We start from the raw sequence: 23,351 nt of genomic DNA, 5'->3' as shown, positions 1-23,351 counted from the left end.
TAAATTGTGTTCTTTATACATTATTTTTTTATCATGGTGACTACCCAGATTTACCGTACAACTTATATTTATATTTACAAATTCAACCAGCTTATGATCGGTCGGTAAAAACCGGCATAATTTCTTAACAACAAAATGATTGTTTGTTATGTTAACCAAAGAATAAAAAAAAATCCGATTAGTGAAATTAAATTAAAGGCTTTATTCAATAAGTTGAATTAAAAGTCGTTCTCGCTTGAAGCTAATTGAAACTAACCTGCTCTAATCCCAAGTGCTGTTAAATCCTTACATTTGACAGACCTGCGTCCTATACGTTGACGGTTCAACGTATAGGACGCAGGTCTCACAAGCCAGTTGTCGTATGTTCGTGCCCCAACATGGAAGGGTTCTTAGTGTCAGTAGGATCGTAGCACCAACCATGAAAGAAGAGGCTGCGAAATCGGTTGGAAAAGAATTGATCATGAGTTATCCGTATTTCCCGAATGCTATTCCGTTTGACGTAAAACTACATTTCATTTTACTATACATAGAATATTTTTGAGAAGATGCGATTTTCACCAGGCAAGCTTATGGCAAGCATTTCTGGTTCCGGAGATATGATCATACAAGTGGTGTAACCGATTTCGATATACTTGGGTTCGGAAGAAAGCTACAAAGGGTTCAAGGATCCAGTTTGAATGTAATGTAACAACAAAGTACTACGTCTTAGTTGGCGTGCCGAACGAACACGTGTTTCGGTATATACTGGCCGATTCTGGTAGTGGTCATTTAGGAACTAATCAATTTTTGTACACAGTACTAGCATACGTACCAGTTTTTTCTCTCTCTCTCTATTCCACTGCAACCCATTCTAAGATGTGCAACAAAACCAATATACACCGGAACCTCAATTTACGATCTAAACTGGGGTTCATAAATCGAGTTAGTTTGTTAAAAAAAAGTTCACGTTATTTGGATTTTACTTCTGAAAAAAGTTATCTCAAATAGCGATAACTTTTTTCGTAAGAAAAGTGTACTTTATTTGGAATTTACTTCGTAAAAACAGTTTGTGTTGTGAATATTTTAAAATCTAATCATATGGATATTTTCGGAATGGATTTTATGAATTTTAGCCGAAAAAAGATGTTTGAGGTCGATCCGAAATCCAAGTTGGCGACTTCCGGTTTATTGATATCTTTTGAAAACCCTTGAAAACGGATTTGATGAATAGGTTCTAGAAACAAAATGTTTGGGGTCGTTCCAAAGTCCAAAATAGCGACTTCCGGTTTGTTAATATTCTTTCAAAACCCTTGCAATAGGAGTATTTTCGGAACAGATTTAATGTGTAGGTATCTAATCCGTTCCGAAAATACCCATATTGTAAAGGTTTTAACGGAATATCACCTAACCGGAAGTCACTAATTTTGAATTTACGAATGAATCGAATCGTTTTGCAGAATGACCCGGAAATCGTTTTCATTTTTTAACTTCTTTTTACGAAATATGTTCGTGAAAATAGTTTACATTACATTATAGTTTATTTGCACTGAAAGACCGAAATCTGCATTTTGGCGAAAAAATTTGTTGATTCTCTGATTTTAGTTAGTTTTTTTGGAGACAACTAAAAAAATCTAACTTTTGCTGTTTCAGATTTTTAAATTCTCATTCCCTTAATAATAATGAAATATTAGTTGAAATGGCTATTTTTTAGTTGAATTCACCTATCAAACGTGCTGTCATTTCTTAGCTAAGTCACACTCCATTTCCATTCAACTAATATTTTAGTTGAACTAGAGAAATAAAATGTTGTTTTCAATCAACATAAATGGATGAATTGGATTCTGCAATTTGCAGCTATATGGCGTAGTGTTACCGAAAAAACGTTAACACCGTTATGACTACTAGCCACTAGATGGCACACTACTTGCGAAAAGAATTTTTCAGTCTCTTTTGTCTTTTTTAAATTGGCAGGTATGCATACGATGTTGTATTAATTTTTTCTTCCAAATCGCTGTTTTCTTCATTCGACTTCGCGAAGACGGCGTAGTCTGGAAGGTGAGAAGAAACAAAAAACTTCGATTGACGTATACAATTAGAATGCAACATTCGAAACTCACTTCACTGTTCCACGTAGAAATATTATTACGCACAATCGCTCCAAATGCGCACCAATTCTGAACAAATACACTTTTCACTAAGAGCTTACGACATTTTTACATATCGGTTTAGAAATTTAAAAATGGATCTATCATAACAAATGCGAAAAAACATCTAAACAATTTGCAAGCAGTTGCAATAAGACTGTCCTTTTTAGCTTTTTAATGGATTGTTTTGCTTTGACACTTTTCATGAGTTTTTGGCTAACAAACTTGTAAATAAAACCAAATTCATTTTTGTTTTCTTTGTGCTGTCTTTCTATAATGAAGGTGACAGATAAATAGAGTAAAATTTTCTTATTTCAATCACAAAATTAGTTGACAATGAGAATTTCATGCTAAATTGAAATTTTGCTGGTTTGTGTCCAGGATATTCGCCAACTAAACATATTCTCTAAAAACAAGAGTTTTTATCAGCAAAGTAAATTCTGAATTTCAACTAATTAAATTGTTATTTTGGAAATTTTGTTCCTAAAATCAACTAATTCAAAAACAGTAATACGAATTAGGCGCAGAGCTAATTTCGGTCGTTCCGAGTGGTAAAAAAAAGATTATTTGGGATTTTATTCGTAAAAAGAGTTTCGTTAAAAGAGCTAACGTAAAAGAAGGTTACGTAAACCCGCCGTCCTTCATTGAATCAAATCTTCATTCAAACCGAATCCAGTAATGTTTGCTTATTACTAACCAGAGCAAATCCATTTGCTTGTAATTTTCATCAGCGAAGAAACCGGTCGCGTAGTTTCCATCCAGGCAAAACCTTCGTCGTCTGCGCTTTCAAATCAATCTCGAAAGGAGATTCTCCTCCCCATCGGATGTACTCGGAATCGGAAGGGTTCTCTGATTGAGACCGATTGAACGAAAACTGGCGCGCTCCGTCGTCAAGTAAACTAGAATGCAAAAGCGTTACCGTCAATATTTGAGTAAATAATTAGAACTTAGTCGGAGTTTTGTTCGACATTCTGCCGTCTGCCGGCATTTATTTCTTCTATCTGCTGGCTGGTACCGAAGTAAAGGATCATCAACGCTGGCAGCTCTTTGCATAAAACATTAATATGACACCGATTTTATTAGTGCTCGAACGGAGCATCGTTTCGTTGTTTGAGTTCAATATTACAAGCATTGATAGCTGCCGGGGAGTTCCGGGAAAAGTGAGACCGACGATGCGGAAAAGTCAATCAATGACGATAATTGATTACAAGCAGTTAGTTAGCAGTGTTAGCTCGCCGCCGTTGATTTTGTTTCCAGAGTTGATAATTAAAATGTGTTTTCTTTTGTTTTCGTTTCTTTGCAGCACTGTTCGTTAACTCGGCTGTTTACACTCCGGGTAACGGTCCCGTTTACAATCCAAATGGCAACGCCGGTGTTCAAGCCGTCGTCCCAACACAAATAAACAACCCTGGCTATCTGGTTACGCAAACCGTTTATGGATTCCTGGATTTTACCACCACCATCGGTAACACGGTGATGATCTTTTCCCCCCAGAGTTCGGCACCAGCTGTGACAGGTAAGATTGGAAAAGCGCGTTCGTTACACGTTTTCTGTAGTTCTTGTTCGAGCCGATTCTACATCGTATACTTCCAGAGCCACCGAAAACGACACCGGCTCCACCGCCGGTGATCGAAACTTCACCCCCGCCTACTCCGTCAACGACGACGGCCGCGACCCTAGCCGAGGAAATCAAACCGAGCAAAACGGTTATCCTGCCAGTTCAGGCCAAGGAAAAGGTCAGCGTGGTGCAGCCGTTCATCGTGAAACCCAACGTTCCCGTTAAGTTCGTCCAAAAGACAATCAGTCCGGCCAAAGCGAAGCCAGTCGGCAAACCGAAACCAAAAATCACAATCGTCGAAGTTACTCCGGTAAAACCGGAACCCGAAGCCGTGTTGGTGATGGCAGAAAAGGAAAAACAGGAACCCGTCCGGGTGCAAGTGGTGAAACCGCAAGCACCGATCATTAAAGTGGTGACGGCAACGGTGGACATTACAACGGAAAAGGAAATAATTACACCCGAACCAAAAGTGGAAATAGTTCACGCAGAGGAACAGGAAGATGAACAGGAGGAAGAACAACCTGAAGCAGAAGAGCAACCTGACCAGAGTGAGAAAGATATAGAAGAGGAAGAGGAGGAAGAAGAAGAAGAACAATCAAAAGTACATGAAACTATCACAGATGAAGAGCAAAACGAAGAAACGGAAGAACACCAAGAGCAGCATGAAGAACTGAAGATCGTAGAGGAAAAGAAAACTGTGCCTTTCGAATCTCCAAAACCAAAGCAAGCTCCAGTCGAACCTGCTATCGAAGCTCAACAGAAGGAGCACTCTCCCATTATTTTCTCAACAATCACCGAAGAATCTGACCCAGAACACAACGAAGAACCGGAAGAAGAAGGAAGTATCGAGGAGGAAGACGAACCAGCACCGGTGCTACAAATCGGTAACAACATCGCTCCCGAGCCCGAGTATGACTTCCTGTCCCGACAGCCATCGGAATTTGTTGAAGAAACCTACCGGGTAGTGAATTTAAAGCCAACGGCCACGGTCAGTGCGGTGCCCTCGGCTGCCCCCAAAGCGAAAGGAAAGCGGGGACAAGGTAATAAGAATGCACGCCCCACGGGACTGGTCACCAAGCTCGGTGGAACCAAGGTCAAGGATGGGACCACGACGGTTCACGAGACGAGCGTAATCGGCACCTACATTTCAGGAAAATATGCCCAAGTCCTACAAAGCACTTCTCATGTATTTCAAGGTAATGCAGCAGCCGCAGCCTCCGTCGCATCCGCCCCCGTAGTCGAGGGTCAACCGAAGCGAGCTCCGGGTCCGAAGGTAAGTCCCAGTCCAACCCTGCGTATTCTGAAAACTGCTGCGCCGAATCCGAGCAAAACGCCGCGATACAATCCGGAAGCGGCTTCCATCATCACACCATCGCCGTCGGCGCAGCAGGCACTAGAGGACACTGGGCTTCCGCTGGAGAATCTTTTCGCCAACCAACCGAGCTCCAGTCTGGTGCGGCCATCGCGCCGTCTCAGCGGACCCGGAGTCAACCTGAACGGTGGAAGCTTCAAGAATCGGCTGAAGAATCGGATCGTCAAGGAGGACAACGACCTGCAGGATCGGTCGGATTCCGAGGAACCGGTCGGTCCGCCGGCTACCCAACCGGCGGCCAGCTTTGGTAATGGGAAGAAAACTAACCGCTACCGTAACACTCAAACCGTCAAACCTAACCACGGCGGCAAAAAGTAAGTACCTGCACGGGTTCAGTGAGCTTCCTTCCGCAGTACCCCTCCGGGAGGGGGGGAACTGTGGTTTATCTTCCGATCGCAGGATCGTAACTTCACACTATTAACTAGCATGCGCAAGTGAGTCTTCCGGCTGGGGTGACGATGGAATATGATATTTTGTTTTTGCACTCTTGAAACAATGATCGAAACTTTAATTGAAATAATTGATTAATATTATTAATTGATTGATTATTTTTTTTAAATAAGAGCAACTCCAGAAGTTAATTTCGGTGAAACCTTGTACACATCTTCAGTATGGCAAACCAGTAATTGTTCGGATCGTTGTAACTCGGAAACTATTTCTTGCATTAAAATGGGGTCCCAAAAACATTATACACTGAGGAAAAAAATTAATATTATTTCAAGTATTGGAAAATCCGCAAAAAAAAATAAATTATAAATATTACGTCTTTGATTTTTCCACAAAATTTTTGTTTTAAATTTGCTAGGAAAATTAGACGTAAATTTGTAAAATTCGACGTAAATGTGATTAGTGCTTTTTAATTTATTATGTCTTCTTTAGGAAATAATAACTTTAAAACTTTAAAACTGGAAACACGGAAAATTGTTTCATTAAAATATTGATTTAACTTACAAATCAGTTGATTTTTTTTAAATTGCTATTTTCTAATACTGTCAGTTGGCTGAGAATAAATATAGCAAATCGTTAAACAAAAATTCTCTATAACATGGTAATTGAACGTCATGTATGTCATTGCTCAACTATATCGTTTCACTATAGATATTATTTTAAATTTGATTAGTATTTAACGAGAAAAACAGGTTTGAAACATGACATGCGAATACAACTACGAAACGAAAACCACGAAAAAGCTATCGCAAAGATGGGACTCGACCCCGCAGCTAGCTTCTATCCGGGGAAATCGTTTCGTCAATTAAACTACTCTGCACGCGAAACAGCCTATTTGAACAGAAGAACCGAGCATGTTTAGCTTTGCTCGGGCACCTCGCCGTTCAATTATAATCAAATATCTATGGCGACCCCCCGCCAGCAATCACTAAACGTCGCATCGGAAGTCTATTTTCACTCTCCGTTTGGCCGTCAGACGTTAATTTGATATTTTGTTTACACTTTGCCTGGGTTCCTTCAATAAGGTTCTTGAAAGTGAGTTTTTTGTCATACGTTGAACCTAAGTATTTTGCTTGATCAGACCATGTCAATTAAAAGCCATTCAATTTGAGGATGTGATTATTGATTGGCTAAAGAAAAAAAAGCTCTTGGCTTATGAGGAAAGATAATTAATTGCGTTTTGCTGCATTTGGTTTAATTTTCCCTTTTGACAGATAATCACTGAAAATATTTAAACTTCTTTGTAGACGACTGCAGATCACTCTTAGATTTCTACCTGTGGCTAACAGACTTGTGTCGTCACAGAATAGCGATTTCCGACAACCAACGAGTAGATTTGGAAGATCAGAAATGAAAATATTCCATCTTTTTGGGAAGTATGCTAATGAAAAACACTTGTTGAAAATTTTAACCAAGTCTCATTACCAGGAGCCTTCATGTTTTTAAGTTTCCTAATAATTGACTTAATTTCATCAAAATTTGTCTCAATAATGTCATCTTGTGATAACTTAGTTGAAATATGATCATATTTCAGTGAGACTTCATTCTCAATAGGACTCACAACGTTCAAATTAAAATTGTGTACACTCTCGAACTGCTGAGCAAGTTTTTGAGCTTTTTCGCCATTTGTAAGAAGTATTTGATTTCCTTCTTTGAGAACAGGAATTGGTTTCAAAGGTTTCTTAAGAACCTAAGAAAGTTTCCAGAAAGGTTTAGAATATGGTTTAATTTGTTCAACTTCTTTAGCGAAATTTTCATTTCGCAAAAGAGTAAATCTATGTTTGATTTCTTTTTGTAAATCCTTAACTATGTTTTTCATAGCAGGATCGCGAGAACGTTGATATTGTCGTCGACGAACATTCTTCAACCGAATGAGCAGTTTGTCATCAATGATAGGAGAATTTAATTTAGTTTGAGCTTTGGGAACAGAAAGATTTCTTGCTTCGATAATGTAATGATTCAAATTATCAATTGCTGTGTCGATGTCCGCAGAATTTTCTAAAATAGTTTCATGATCCACATGATTTTAAATGTGAGATCTGTAATCCAATCAACTAGCTCTCTGATAGTTGAATATAGAACTAATTGCATTAATTATAGCTTCGTTGGAAAGTCTGAATGTTACAGGAAGATGATCTGAGTCAAAGTCAGCATGTGTAATCGGTTCACTACAAATGTGACTTTGATCTGTTAGAACCAGATCAATTGTAGACGGGTTTTTCACGGAAGAGAAACAAGTCGGATTACTGGGATGAAGAACTGTGAAGTAACCAGAAGAGAGTTGATTATGAAGTATTTTACCATTACTGTTATTTTGCCTACAATTCCGCTGAACATGCTTAGCATTTAAGTCCCTTATTACGAAAAAATTCGGTCGATATCTTGTGAGTTTTTGCAAATCGCCTTTGAAGAAATTTAATTGTTCGCCGGTGAATTGAAATGGCAAATATGCTCCAGCGATGAAATAAATTCCACGAATGAAGAAGATGACTTGGCATATCTAACTTTTAATAAATTGTTTTCGTTAGATGACGAACTGGAAGGCGTTTCTGCTTTTTGTTGGTTAACACTAGAAGAATTAAATGGCAGTTGTCTACCTGTTACCAAAGCGTAACTGTCATTGGAATAAGATGATGACGAGGTCGATCTACTTGTCAATAAATTGTTTTCGTTAGAAGACGAATTGGAATGCATACCTGTTTTTTCTTTTGAATTCGAAGGAATAAGTGCCTTAGAAGAATTAGGCGTGGCATTTGTAACGTTTTTTTTATTTTCATGTATGTTCTGTAAATTTTAGGGTCTTGACTTGTTGTCTAAGCGAACTAGCGTTTACATTTTTTTCCCTGACAGGACATTTCAAATAATTGGATTTATGATTTCCATCACAATTTGAACATGAAAATTTATCAGTGGTTTAATTTATTGGACAAACGTCTTTCGAATGCGATTTACCACAATCCAAACACCGTATATCCATATGACAATTTTTGGTTCCATGGCCGAAGCTTTGGCAACGACGACATTGCGTTAAGTTTGAAATACGATTATGCCGTTTATAATGTTCCCAATGAATTTTAATGTGGGAAATGAAACGTACTTTTTCTGAAGTTTTCAAATTATTTACGTCACTTCGATTGAAGTGTATTAGGTAAAATTCATGGGAAAGTCCAGAGCGTGGTTTAGAAGTACCATTCGCTCTTTTTTTCATAAGTATTACTTGGGAAGGGGAACAAAAGCAATTCTTTTAGTTCATTTTTAATTTCATCAGTACTTTGATCATTTGATAAGCTTTCCAAGACAGCTTTGAAGGGTCTGTCTGATTTTATATCATATGAATAAATTTTCTCGGACAAATATCGGATAGAAAGTTCATAATATTCCAATCAATCAACCAAGACTCAACATTCTTCTCTTCGTCCGATTTGAAATGATACTTCACTTCCGGGAGAAAAGTAGAAAGCTCGTTACGGAATGCTTGGAAGTCGGAAATCATCACCGGCTTTGGAGGCATAGATTGTTGTTTCTTCCCAGAACGACAAGCGTCCATTTCGGGAATTTTTGAAGAGCTTTCTTCTATGTCGCCACAATCCGATTCAGGAAGAATCTCGTAAATATTGTTAGACGGCATAGAATCAACGGAAGGGAAATCTGTCCGTTGTATTTTATTTTTACATTCCCATTCTATAAGATCGTCAATGTTGTTTGAAAAATTTTGAACAACGAATTGCGATTTCTTCCGTATTGAATTATTTTTAGCCTTAGGCTTATTGCCTTTCCGGTTGGACCCAGGCATTTTTGAAAAATAAAAAAATCACTAGGCTAAATTAGTCTTCGAATAGACTCCTAGTTTGGTTATGTCTTGATAAAGGCTGATTTTATGGTAGACAATAAAGACTGATTAGTTCGAAGAATAATTCTTTGGATGAAAAGGCTGATTAATTTCGTAGTCTTGAAAAAGACTAATTGTATTAGAATATCACTCTTTGTATAGCCTTGAGAAAGGCTGACCAACTGTTAGTCTTCAAAAAGACTGTTAGAGATTCAGGTAGCATTTAAAAAGACTGAAGCCTTGCATCAATGAAATTCTAGGTAGCCAGAAAAAATTTCCAGGAGCCAAGAGCTATTCGCCTGCGGTGCGAACGACTGTTCAACACCGACTGTTATTTGAACCTCTTATTAAAACCAACACTTGACGTAAACGAGTATGATTTGATAGCTCACGAGCAATATTTTTTAATGTAATAATCTTTTTCCCAGAAGTAGACGTTTCCGAAAAAATAGACATGAAATCTAAAGTCTTAAGATTTTTGCTGAATCACGTAATTGTAACAAATTGTCGGAAACTCGTATGAAAAAATAATATTGGTTATATAGCAGAAACGCTTCGTTCACAATAAGATTTTCGAGGAACAATTCAATTTATTGTATTTTGATGAGAAAATAATTTTGTTTTTGTTGTTCTTGTAAGTAAGACTTGTTAAAAAGAGGCAATCCAACGAAAACGTCGATTCCATAAATGCCATGCCTAAATATCTTGAAAACGGTTACTTCTACAAGAAAGTTCAAATTACTCTCAAGCTGTAAAATCGAATTGTGCTTCCTAAAAAAGATCTTTTTCGTGGAAAAAAGTCTTGAAGCTTTGCAAATGCTTACGAGTTATTTTAGCTATGGTGTCTTAATTTTTTCTAAATCACTGAACACTGCTTTTCATAACTAATTTTAATAAAAATATCGCAAAAAAATTGAAGAAATGTATAATTTTTATTCCGAGTTGAAGAACAGACATCCAAGTAGTGATTTCAATGTTTCAAATTCGCCTACAGAGGCGCTTCGAACAGCCCAGCAATCTCGCGAGTTCGAGCTGGCATACAATGGTAATTCATGCAGACAATTCCGTACTTATTGTTTTACACAGCTTTTTAAAAATGTTTACGTTAGCTTGGATGTCTGTTTTCTGTGCTCCAACTCAACCATCGATGTTCGAGTAACAAAGACTTGAAGAAAGTGCATGCAAAAGTAAACCCACCCTTTCGAAAAGTCAGTTTTGAATCCAATCGCTCTTATCGACCGTAAAAAACAAATGGTTTGCTATACCGAAGACGTGTGTTAAGTTTCATCCACATCGGAGTATGTGAAGTCTTATGATTTGCTGCCCATATCTGGAGTTGCTCAATGAATTTTGTGAATTATTCAGGTTTTTTATCATATCCGTTCGCCTCAGTCAAAAAAAAAGATATTTTTAGCTATGGATATGGAAATATTCAGTGGACCAGATTGATCAAAATTTGATAGCCGTTTGGGCCCATTTTTTAATTAATCTGTTGCTACCTGGTCCACTGTTTGTTTCACTTACCGCTGATCAGTTTGAGTTTTGTTTCTATTTCATACTGGAATGCGACAGCTGTTTGTTTGTTTGTTGTAAATGAGTGACTTGTTGTGCTGTGTTTACTGCTTTTCATTGGTTTTCACTGTTTTTTTGTTACTGCACGACTGCACATACACCTACACAAATTAACGGGAATATCAAACACAACCAAACTAAAACGAAATTACTTTTAGAATCTGTTTTTCTTCCTGGATGCTTTCTGGAATCACTAGCGAACCAATGTATTTCTCAGGCCAAGTTCTCAATTGAAACATTTCTCCTCTCTTGCGTAACATAAATTTTTGAATCGAAGTTTGTTTAAAATTGACGTGAGATAGAAATCTGACAATATCATCGTCGCAACTAACCTGTGTAAATGTTGATGACATGTGTGTTTAAAGTATACCCACTTCTCACTAGAAGCGCTGTCAGTTTCTTCGTACAGCGGGACACAGATAAAAATATTTTGTGAATTTAAATCTTTATTCATGCACATTATTTGAAGCAGAAAATTGAATACACAGTTACTCTACAATACTTTATTATTCAATATACTTTAAAGGCAAAACTATGTGTTAATTCTAAAATGCAGGTAGATATGTAACGCGCAGAAAAACCGCGTAACTTCGGAAATCTCAATGAAATAAATTCGGAAGTCTTCCAGAAAAAAAAGTTGTCTGCTCAAAGTTTTAGTGAAAACTGTAGATAGATGACCTCAGAAAAAATAAGACTTTTTACAATGATCGTAAATATCTCGAAATACAAAGCGATGTCCTATAGAAATCCTCAAATAATCAAATATATATATATAAATATTTCCATTTTTTTCTGCCTAAAACTATTGGAATCATTATCAGAAACAAGGTATTGATGAACAAAATTATAAAAATGATGCACACAGATATGAAACAATTTTTATGTACAAGATAAACGCAATCGATATCTTCTAGAATTTTGAATTTGTTTTAGATTAGTCGTAGAACCTAAAAAAAAGTCAGTAAACGATCGGAAATTTTATTGAACGTTTCGACGTTTCAACAAATCGAAAAAAATACTATTTCTCTACGTTTCGTTTTAGACTCGGCAAAATTTTCTATCTTTTACTGTTTTTTTTTGATTCCATGTTAAACCTGAAACACAAACCGAAAAAGGGTGTAACCGGGTTTGCATATAAAAACTGCCCTTAAACATAAATTAAATTGATATAAGCTGTTTGAAAGGGTTTGTATTGGAGATGAACTTCCCAAAATTTTAACCATTTAACGGCGATATTTGTCAAGTTAGGGTGGTTTTTCAGATTTTCAATTTTATTCAAATTTTTCAAAACCCTCTTGAGCGAAGGAATTGAAAAAAATCATTAATATTTTAGATATTATGGGAAACCTTTCCGATTTTTTTTCAGATATTTTTTTTTGTAAAAAAAATGTTCAAAGTGTTCGAATTTTATTTATTCACACTTACAATTTTGGTACCTCTCTAGATTTTACATCAGAAATAAGTCATTTGTAAGTACATTACGCTGCATTATTTTCAGATTTAAAAAAAAGGCGACGGGTGTTATATCAGACTTTAAAAAAAAAATCAATCGAAAAACCATGCGTCTCCATCAAATTATCATCAGATGGAGACGCATGGTACATAGTTCTAAAAACATACACCACTCACCTTCAGAACTAAATACGATGCGTTTCCATCTAAAAATTGAGTTCAGATGTTGTGAATTGAAGTAATTAATAACGACGAAAAGAATTCATTACTAATGTCAATTACACGCCTGCACGCCTTACACTATTTACCTAGCAATAATATAGTGAATACATGTGTTGCAGCTGACGGTTGAAAATTTTGAATATTTTCTTACATTGAAAAAATCTGGAAAAAATCGGAAAGGTTTCCCATAATACCTAAAATATTCTTATTTTTTTTAAAATTTCTTTGCTAATAGAGTTTTTGAAAAATTTCCATAAAATGAAAACCAGAAGAACAACACTAGCTTCTCAAATATGGCAGTTAAAGGGTTAAAAATTTGGCAAATTCTTCTCCAATATGAACCATTTCAAACAGCTTATATTTTTTTTTTTTTTTATATCGTTTATTTATACCCGGCCTGCTTATATCAATTTAAGTTTTGTTCGGGGCAGTTTTTATTATGCAAAATAAAAAATGATTTTTTTAGTTTTAGACCCTACTCGCCTCTTAAGATCTTTGTGTGCATTTTTTGGTCCAATAGAAAAAAATTTTTTTTGAGTTTTAATATACTAACCGAAACTCGTGAGATTTTCAGTGAAATCGACGTTTCAGTAATTTGTTGTTTATTGGGGAAAAAATCAAACTAGAAACAAAAATAGGAAATAAATTGAATAAATTTTAAAAGTTAGACAAAATATTCCTAATGACCGAATTTTTTTGTATATGCATCAAATTTTTTAAACGGATATATAATTTTGTTCATCAATACATTGTTTCTGGTAACAATTTCAATAATTTTAAGCAAAAAGAAAATGTCTGTATTACCTTCTAATTTTTAATTTATATACAAACATGCAAGAAAAATTGAAAAATTTATAAATATAAGGGAGTCCCTTTTATTTTAAGCTCATAACGTCTGAATTAAGGCACATTATGCGGACATCTATAAGGGAAGATGGGGTAAAACGCACCAACGAGGCATAATGCACCTTTTGCTTTTCTCAAAAGCTACAAATTTTTTTCACTGAAATTTTAATGAAACTGAAAGTCCGCCATAACATCAGATTACTTTAAAATTTTGGTAGTCATGGTTCAATCATATCTGGAAAACTTTCGAAAAATCAATTATGTCTCTGTTATAAGTAGTTTTTGATGTTCGTTCCATAATAATTTTCTAGGGTGAGGAAGACGATTTTAATTTTATAACCAATGAACTTCTTTGCCAGTCATTGGGGTTTCTAAAATAAGTTCTAATGCAGACGATATATCTGCAATTTTATAGAAAAATCGTCAAATTTATCGTCTCATATTTTTGGGGGCAAAACGACCCGAATTGTGTGAGGCAAAATGCTCAAGAACTCGCTTACAACAATTATCCATAAGTTGTCAATTTAATGAATGATAGTGAACAACCTTCCACCTGGCAAATATTTCGTCATCGAAAAGTCTAAAGCTTTCTTCAAATAAGAAGAAGAAGCTTTATGAGGGTGCATATTGCCCCGTGGTTGTCATAAGCTTTAATCCGTTGTTTTGATGAATGTTTACCCGTTGTTTAAGATCATGCTGCCTCTATGTTCAGATAATCGTCACTTCGCGTAATTTAAAATGTATATTTTTCATGTTTTCCACGATTGGGCGTCATGCCCCGCATATATTTCAATAGACAATTTTTAATGGTTGTAGAAAATAAGATATCATGTATCTTTCAATGTATTCAGCAAGTATTTGTACGTAATTTTGAGAAATAATGATTACGGAAGATAGTCATGCATGAAACTCTTCCGTGTTATTCTCTATAGTTAAGGTATAGCTACATTTCCTTAGGGCATTTTACCCCATCTACCCCTACATCAATGGAAAGCTAAAGTCCCTAGCTAACAACTGATTAAGAAACTAAGTTGATTCATTTGATCGAAAAAAATATTATTATCAATTTAGTAAAGCGATAAATTTTGGAAATTTCGAAAAAGGTGTTCGGTTACCGACACCCCAAGAAATTTAACTAAAAATGAAAAAAATGTAAGTAAAAACTGCAGTTTTTCAAAGGAAAAACAGAACTTTTTCGTTTTAGAAGCGTTTTGGACAAAAGTCTTCATTGTCCGATGGTGACTTCGCCTTGGCTCTCTTGGTCGATGATTTGTAAGGTGGAGCCTTTGGTGTTCATTTGGCCGGCCTTCCACGTTTTTTCTTAGCCGGTCCATCTGCTGGATGAGCAGCTAGGTGTTTGGCCAAAACTTTGACTTGCTTTGTCTCGACAGCAGCCCGCATATCACTGACAATTTTTCACGGTTTGTCGAAAAAAATGAAGGGCCGGTAACTGAAATCGGTAGACATTTTGAAAATGACAAAACAAATCTAACAAATTTTAATAGCATCCGGTATTAAATCATGAAATAGATCGATTTCACCTCATAAATATTCAATCCACTCACCTTTCCGATTGATACTCTTCAATTTATGATACTATAAAAAAAATCAGAAAAAACTTTTGTGTTGATTTTCGCGCAATTTGGCACAAAAAGAACGTGTTGCTATTACACACACATGACATTTGTCGAAATGACGCTGTCAAAAGTTACGGTGGGGTGCCGCAACCGAACATCTTCCCCTGTGTTTATAATTTCATCGATTTTTTAAGGATTTATTTCAATAGTGCAGAAATGTTAGTTGGACGCAAATCATAGCTAATATCACTAGCTAGCAAATGATGTGTAAAAATATATAGGTCATTTTTCTACAGTTATTTTCAGAGCGTTTTATTTCTGAAACTACTACTTTCCAATGATGAAAAAATAACGAAAATCGATCGGCTAACTATTACGTTATTTGGAATTTACTTCGTAAAAAAAGTTTTGTGCAATAAATTTATTATTTTCGGAACGGATGTGAAGAGTGAGTGCAAGAAAATGATGTTTGGGGAATCCAAGATGGCGGCTTTCGGTTTATTGAAATTGCCAAAAACCCCTAACAATATGGGTATCTTCGGAACGGAATTGCTGATTAGATGTCGGAAAACGATGTTTAAGGTAGTTTTAAAATTCAAGATGGCGACTTCCGGTTTGTTGATGTTCCTTGAAAACCCTTAAAATATGGATATTTTCGGAACGGGATTGATTGGTAGATGTCAGAAAACAATGTTTGAGGTGGTTCTTAAATCCAAGATGGCGACTTCCGGTTTATTGATGTTCCTTGAAAACCCTTACATAATGGGTATTTTTGGAACGGGATTGATGAGTAGATGTCAGAAAACAATGTTTCAGGTGGATCTGAAATCCAAGATGGCGACTTCCGATTTCTTGATGTTTGAAGTGGTTCTTAAATCCAAGATGGCGACTTCCGGTTTGTTGATGTACCTTGAAACCCCTTACAATATGGGTACTTTCGGAAAGAGATTGAAAAGTAGACGTCGGAAAATGTTATTTGAGGTGGTTTTGAAATGCGAAACGGTGACTTTCGGTTTATTAGTATTTTTTGAAAGCTTTTGCCATTTTCCTTGAAATTGGTATTCCTTTAAAACACTACACCGGAAGTCACCTCATTGAATTTTGAAACGAGCTCAAACATCGTTTATTGGTATCCAATATGTTTCGGATTTCTTTGTTTTAAGGGTGTATAAGGCATATCGATAATCCGGAGGATGTTATATTGGAACTCAAAACGACACCATAGTTTTGCCGCATCTTTTCAAAAATACCCATATTGTTAAGGTTTTCAAGGAATATCGATAAACCGGAAGTCGCCATCTTGTATTTTAGAACCACCTCAAACATCGTTTTTCGACATCTACTCATCAACCCCGTTCCGAAAATACCCATATTGTAATGGTTTCGAGGAATATCAATCAACCGGAAGTCGCCATCTTGGATTTCCAAAATACCTCAAAAATCACTTTCCGGAATCTACTCTTTAAATCCGTTCCAAAAATACCCATATTGTAGTAGTTTCCATGGAGTCGGAAATCGCTTTCATGTATGCCAAAACCTAAAAAACGAAGCAACACATGGATCAATAAGTCCCGAGACTAACAATGGAAACAACACTTTTTTTGCAAATTTTTTTTTTATTCATCAACATAATCACCGTTTAGGGTGATACAATGGTTCCAACGTTTTTCCAATTTTTCAATACCATGTTTATAGAAAAATTTATCTTTCGCTTCAAAATAAGCTTCAATTTCAGCGATGACCACCTCATTTGAGTCAAATCTTTTTTCCTGGAGCATTTTTTTAAGATCAGCAAAGAGCCTGGGGGCTAAATCTGACGAGTATGGGGTGTGGGGAAGCAGATCAAAGCCCAATTCGTTCAATTTCGCCATTGTTTTCATCGACTTGTGGCAGGGTGCATTTTGTTCCATCGAAAGCAATCGCGGCACCCACTTGGAAAAAACCTTTTTCATGCTCAATTTTTCATGAAGGATAGTAAATACACTTCCATATGATATCTGTGTCATCTCAGCAATCTCACGGAGCTTCACTTTATGATCTTTCATTATAATTTTTGTCACTTCACTCACATTTTCCGGTGTAACGGCTTCCACAGGTCTACCCGAGCGTTCCGCGTCATTTGTGTCGATACGACCACGTTTAAACTCGGCGAACCACCGACAAATCTTTGCTTTTGATGGACAAGAGTCCGGATAACATTTTTCAATCCATTGTTTCGCTTGCACGGTGTTTTTACCCATTAAAAAACAATGTTTTATCAAAACATGAAACTCGGTTTTTTCCATTTTTTAAACAAACTACAAAACGACTTTACTCCAACCTCGATAACTCAGCTGTTTCTGGTCGGACCGACTTAAAATTTTGACCCGTTTCAAGCAAAGGTTAGTACTCTAGAAAGACGTGGTTACTGGTTTACTACGAGCGCCATCTCTGCTTTAGTCTCGGGACTTATTGATCCATGTGTTAGGTTCATAAAAAAAGTTTACGTTATTTGGGATTTGGTTCGTAAAAAGAGTTACGTAAAAAGAGGTAACGTATAAAAGGTGTTCGTGAACGGAGGTTTGGGTGTACTTGAAACGGCGGAAATAATATTTTTATTAGTTTTTGTTTCTAACCGATTGTAATTATTGACATACACTTAAATCAATCCACAAATTTCACGAAATTCGAGGGTTTAAAATTCATCAACATTAGTCAAGAAACAGCTGCGCTATTTCAGCTCGAAATTACCATTCCAACTTCTTTTAAGGCTCGGTGCTCAACGTAAAGGAGTGCTAATCTGAGCTGTGACTATAGTTGACAAAAATGCATTCCCAAGTAGCACACGTTATTGCACTTCAATGACAGTAACTTATATGACACAAATTTATGGAACAAGTTGAAGGCTTTGCAACGTGCATTATAACTGCTATGTAACCTGAAAAGCGTAAGAGGCGGAGCTTGTGCGACTTACGAAGGGTTGCCAAACATCTTCTCAGTAAAGAATATTTGATTTGATTCAGCGCGCAGATCAGTCACAATGAAACAGAAAATATAAGTTCGTGTCAAGTTTCAGTTTGTTGATGTTTTTCCCATTCAACATTTACGACCAAAAATTGACATCCGATAATGAGAGTTAAAATATAGAATTCAATCTTCTTTAAACTCACTATATCTACTCAAAATCTAAGAGCTATTTGATATTTGTTGTGAAGTTGATAATTGTACTTATTGAAAACGTGCGCGCCTTCGATATTTTGGGTTTTAGAACATCGACATACAAAATAATATTCATATTTATATGCCCGTCATATTAAATTTACAGCTAAAAACTCGAAATGTGTTCAGTTAGAACTTTTTTCTGACTAATATTAGTTTTTCATATACCAAAGTAAAAACAGTTGACCAATCGCAGTAATGAAAAATTGCACTTTTTTTCAAATTTAATGAATATTCCATTCCCTGGTCAAAATGGTAGCCATTGGCATAAGTTTTTCCATGCATACACTGCCGTGACAAAGTGTAGAAATATTCTCCCTGGTAGTGCGAATGTACTTCCCAAAACGAAACAAGTTTGCTTCGCACATGTACCGGTAAAAAATTTGCGTATAAGCGCAAATTTAACTTTAGCCAATTTTTTTAAACTGAAGGAATTTTCTACTTATTCTACTTATTGATTTAATATTATTGGCCGGGATAATGTACGGAAGCTTTCAACCGACACTGTAATTGTATTTTTCTGTTGCATCACAACGAATATGGTAACCGATATGAAATCATTATTTTACTTTGTCTTATAGTGTGTCACTTTTTTATTGTCGCATTTTGTTACGGTGACCAGTTGGGGACTACAAACAGTCAATGCTAGCATGTTGTAAGAGTTAGATTTCCGAAAATTTACGTTGGAACTTATTGTAACTTAGTATGATGAGATGTCAATTCGTAACATTATTTTGACTCCATTGTCACCATCATAATACCACTTGTTTCGTCGTGTTTGTCATGCGACCATTATGTAGCATCTGTTTTGTTTTTTTTAATTACCTTTTTTTATATATATAAAAAATAGGTATAGAATTCGCTCAAACTTTCGAAAAAATTTCCGAGGCCCGGAGGGCCGAATGTCATATACCAATCGATTCAGCTCGACGAACTGAGCAAATGTCTGTGTGTGTGTGTATGTGTGTGTGTGTGTGTCTGTATGTGTGTTGTCAACTAAGAGGTCTCGAGGTCAACAGTCGTTAGCTATCGCATATAACGTGGTAGCCGTATAACATTCATCCAACACCTAAATCCTCCTCACATTAGCCGGAGTTGGTCCGACAGAGCGATAGAACACGCTTCCGTCATCCGTAACCAACCGATCGACCATCGACCTACTAGTTCGAAAATTTATCCCCTCGACCAGAGCCCACTGACGGACACGTAGTGCACCGTCCCATGGCTCGGCTGGCGTACCCACCCGATGCGAGCTCACCCTACGGACACGTAGTGGACCGTGCCGTGGTTGGCGTTCGCAAGGCAGGCATTCGAAAAGAAAAATTCCAAAATACCGCCTCCCGAGTGAGTTAGGTGTGTCCGAGCCACTGCATATATGACAACAGTCAACAGTTAACATTTGACACACCCGACCACCAGACTCCCTATAGATAGATTGGTGGCCAAAACTGGCCGACTTTATCAGGTAGCGAGAAAAAATAATGCGATCACACGCAGCACACCAGCCGAAACGTACACTACGGCTCCGTCACTGCGTCCGCAATGCGAAGCGATGCGTACGCTAGAGACCGAACCGCCTTGTACGGTACCATGGATGTGCATGCGTGATGGGGGTTTCAGTTTTAGTGGTATTCAGTTTTCGATTCGGAAGGCACCTAACAATTTAACTCGTACTACGATTTCTCAAAGATGTCTATACTGATTTTTAAACATATTGAAACAAATGTAAACTAATCAGGTGAATTTGTCTGACTTCGGCTACACCGATTTTCGAATTCCGGCTCCAGTATCGAATCGTTTCTCAAAGCTCAATCGTTTTCTCAAATAAAGCCAAATCGAATTTCAGAAAAAAATTCAAATTAAAATAAACTTATAGTCCCACACAAAATTAATTAATTTTATTCAATGCTGACTTCCGATTCTGGAATTACAGGAGGATGAATTTTTAAAATTCAAACCGATATAGAAGATGATAATCCCGAAAAGCTTGAAAGTTGGACTCAAAACTATTGCAATTTATTCGTCATATGGCCATACGAATCGGTTTGGTTTATGCTGGTTCCTGAATACCGGCTCTGGAAGTACCTTAAATTACCGTAAATTCTAAAGTGGAACTCACTTCGACATATCATGAAAAGTTTAATCGATTGTAACCTTTTTAGATAGAATAATGAGTGATTAAAATGTCAAATTGCAGCTTAAAACGACGGTCATTAAAATAATGTCATGAAAACCGAAGAATATTCATGAAAAAAACACATGCGGATTGATAAAAAAAAGGTATCATCTCACTGATAGGTGGATTAAGCACGTTTTTAAATTTTTTATGAACAAGTTACATGTGCTACTTGGGTTACTATCAAAACATTAAAGCTGACTTTTTTTCAAATTATCGTGAAATCCGATTTTAGAGGTATGCTATTCATTTCGTTCAAGCACGAAAAGACCGAAATCAGCATTTTGGCGAAAAAATGAGTTGATTTTCTGATTTTAGTTAGTTATTTTTTGAGACAACTAAAATAATCTTACTTTTGCTAATTTAGATTTTTTAATTCTCATTCCCTTAATAATAATAAAATATTTGTTGAAATGGCTATTTTTTAGTTGAATTCACCAATTAAACGTGCTGTCATTTCTTAGCTAAGGCACACTTAATTTCCATTCAACTAATTTTTTAGTTGAATTAGAGAAATAAAACGTTGTTTTCAACCAATGGTTGAATTGGTTTCTGCAATTTGCAGCTATATGGCGCTCTGTCACCGAAAAAACGTTAATACCGTAATGACTACAAGCCACTAGATGGCACACTACTATCGAAAAAAATTTCAGTCGCGGTTGTCTTTTCTTTATTGGCAGGTATAAATACGATGTTGTATTGAAGAAAAAGACATAAACAAAACATCAACTTCTTTTCGAAAATTTTTCTTCTAAGTTGCTGTTTTCTTCATTCGACTTCGCAAAATCGACTCTCTCGTTGAAAACTTTAAGCACTTGGAGAACATAAACCGAATACATATACAATTAGAGTGCAATAATCGAAACTCACTTCACTGTTCCGCGTAAAAACACATGCGCACAAATTCTGAATAAATACACTTTCGACTAAGAGTTTACGTCATTTTTACATATTGGTTTAGAAATTTATATATGGATATATCGTAATACATTCGAAAAACATCTAAACAATTTGCAAGCAGTTTCAACAAGACTGTCCTTTTAAGCCTTTTAATGGATTGTTTTGTTTTGACACTTCTCATGGGGTTTTGCATCAGTAGTTCAACATAATCTGCTGATGCACTGATGAGTTGAAGACGAAACGTAAAAACTAGACCTCTCATGAGTTTTTGGCTAATAAACTTGTTTATAAGACCAATTTCATTTTGTTTTCTTTGTGCTGTCCTTCAGTAATGATGGTGATAGATAAATAGAAACAAATTTTCTGAATTTAATAACAAAATTAATTGTCAATGAGAATTTCGTGTTGGATTGAAATATTGCTGGTTTATGTCCAGGATGTTCGCCAACTAAACACATTCGCTAAAAATAAGAGTTTTTTTCAGCAAAGTAAATTCTCAATTTTAACTAATTTTTTAGTTATTTTGGCAATTCTGTTGTTAAAATCAACTAATTCAAAAACAGTAATACGAATTAGGCGCAGAACTAATTTCGGTCGTTCCGTGAGGAAAAACATCGATATTATTATCTAAACATATATTGACCGGAGTTGCAACATAAGGCCGAGCGTTGTCGTAATGCAAAACAACGCACACATTCAAACGGATTAATACGGTTCGATACGTCTGATTCCACCATTTGTAGAACATGATTTCATTTACGTAAACAGGATGGATTTTGGAATTCATTTTTCATCTGATCGTGTCGGAAATCGAAAACGTTCCGTTTAGAATTCAGCAGCCGTTAACAGTATGAAACACATCCAACTTAACCAGACATTAAAATCATAACCAACATTCATTGTACCAGACATTCGCTTCAAAACATTCACTGAGTTAAACTGACACAAATAACGCTTTGACCAATACCGAACAATGGTTTACATCAAACTGCTAATTCCTTTTCTATTTCCAGTAGTCAGACAGACAATAGTGTGCTTGAGTAAGTATGAGTATGAGTGATTTTTTTGTCCACTGAAAATCGCACTGATATTTGCACGTGTTTTGAATGGCTTTCGAGCATTTTCAAACTTGTCCCACCATTGAAACCATACACGCATGCCTGTACATAGTGTTTATTACGATCATTGTAAATTTTCACACTACATGAAATACCCACCCGTACACGCATACACACACACATACAAACACAAATAAAGAAACACAAACACAAATCAACCCCACCAAACACTCACGGTGATTGTACATATGTTTTCCGTTTTTCTTCCCTCCACCACCCACCAAACCTAACCCCGTGTTTTGCAGCACTCGCTATAACCGATTCTCTACATCTAGTGTGGAACTGGCGACGGTGTCCGTTTTCAGTGAACCTTCCTCAACCACTCCCGCCTACGCAAACAGGCGTAACAAAGCTTCTCGTAATAGTTTCAAGCCTAGCCTTACCAACAGCAGTCCGTCCACGGCATCGTCGAAGTCGTCCTCGCCGTCGTACTCATCCCGCCAGCAGGAACAGCACCAGCAGGAGCAGGAAGCCAACCGTCGCTCGTTTAAACCGAATCTGCGACCAACGCCACCGGAGGCCAAATCCAGCACAACGAGCACCAGCCTGTACAAGTTCAAGCTGAATCGATCGCCCGGTCGATGGCAGTACAAGAGCCCCCCGAAACCAACCGTCAACATCCGAAAGCAGAGTCCGAAGGTGCGCGATCCGGTGGAAAATCTTACGGCGGCTCCGGTGTACGATACTTCGGTGCAGAGCAACGACATCGGGCAGACTCCGGAACACTCGGAAAAGGTCGACACCGATGCCGATTTGGATCAGTCCGGTTCGGTGAACGGCAATGTGCTGAACGATGCGGAGAATGACAACCAGATCGAGCATCGGTATCCAATTGAGACGATAAAGGTGGAGATTTCCACTCCGGCCGACTTCAAGGATACCTATTTCGAAATTGCTACCATCAAATCACCCTACACTTTCCAGGTTAGTGAACGGTTTGATAGGTTTGTGTTTTCTTTAA

At 36.8% G+C, this 23,351-nt stretch overlaps 1 protein-coding gene across 7 annotated transcripts in view; it reads left to right on the top strand.

Annotated features, from left to right (window-relative positions):
• The window catches only part of LOC131436275 (mucin-2), a 486,638-nt gene that overhangs the window by 448,505 nt on the left and 14,782 nt on the right, over positions 1-23,351 (top strand). For 6 of the 7 annotated variants that reach the window (XM_058604909.1, XM_058604910.1, XM_058604908.1 and 3 more), the window contains 3 exons: positions 3,427-3,639; positions 3,717-5,367; positions 22,636-23,314. In XM_058604909.1, the coding sequence (XP_058460892.1) occupies positions 3,427-3,639; positions 3,717-5,367; positions 22,636-23,314 (2,543 nt within the window). The remainder of the gene's footprint in view (positions 1-3,426; positions 3,640-3,716; positions 5,368-22,635; positions 23,315-23,351) is intronic. The other variant, XM_058604914.1, reaches the window with a different exon arrangement.

This window comes from Malaya genurostris, chromosome 3, assembly GCF_030247185.1.
Source record: "Malaya genurostris strain Urasoe2022 chromosome 3, Malgen_1.1, whole genome shotgun sequence".
NCBI classification, from domain to species: Eukaryota; Metazoa; Arthropoda; class Insecta; order Diptera; family Culicidae; genus Malaya; species Malaya genurostris.
Note: the sequence above shows the minus strand (reverse complement) of the source record. Positions and strands in the feature narration are given on the sequence as shown.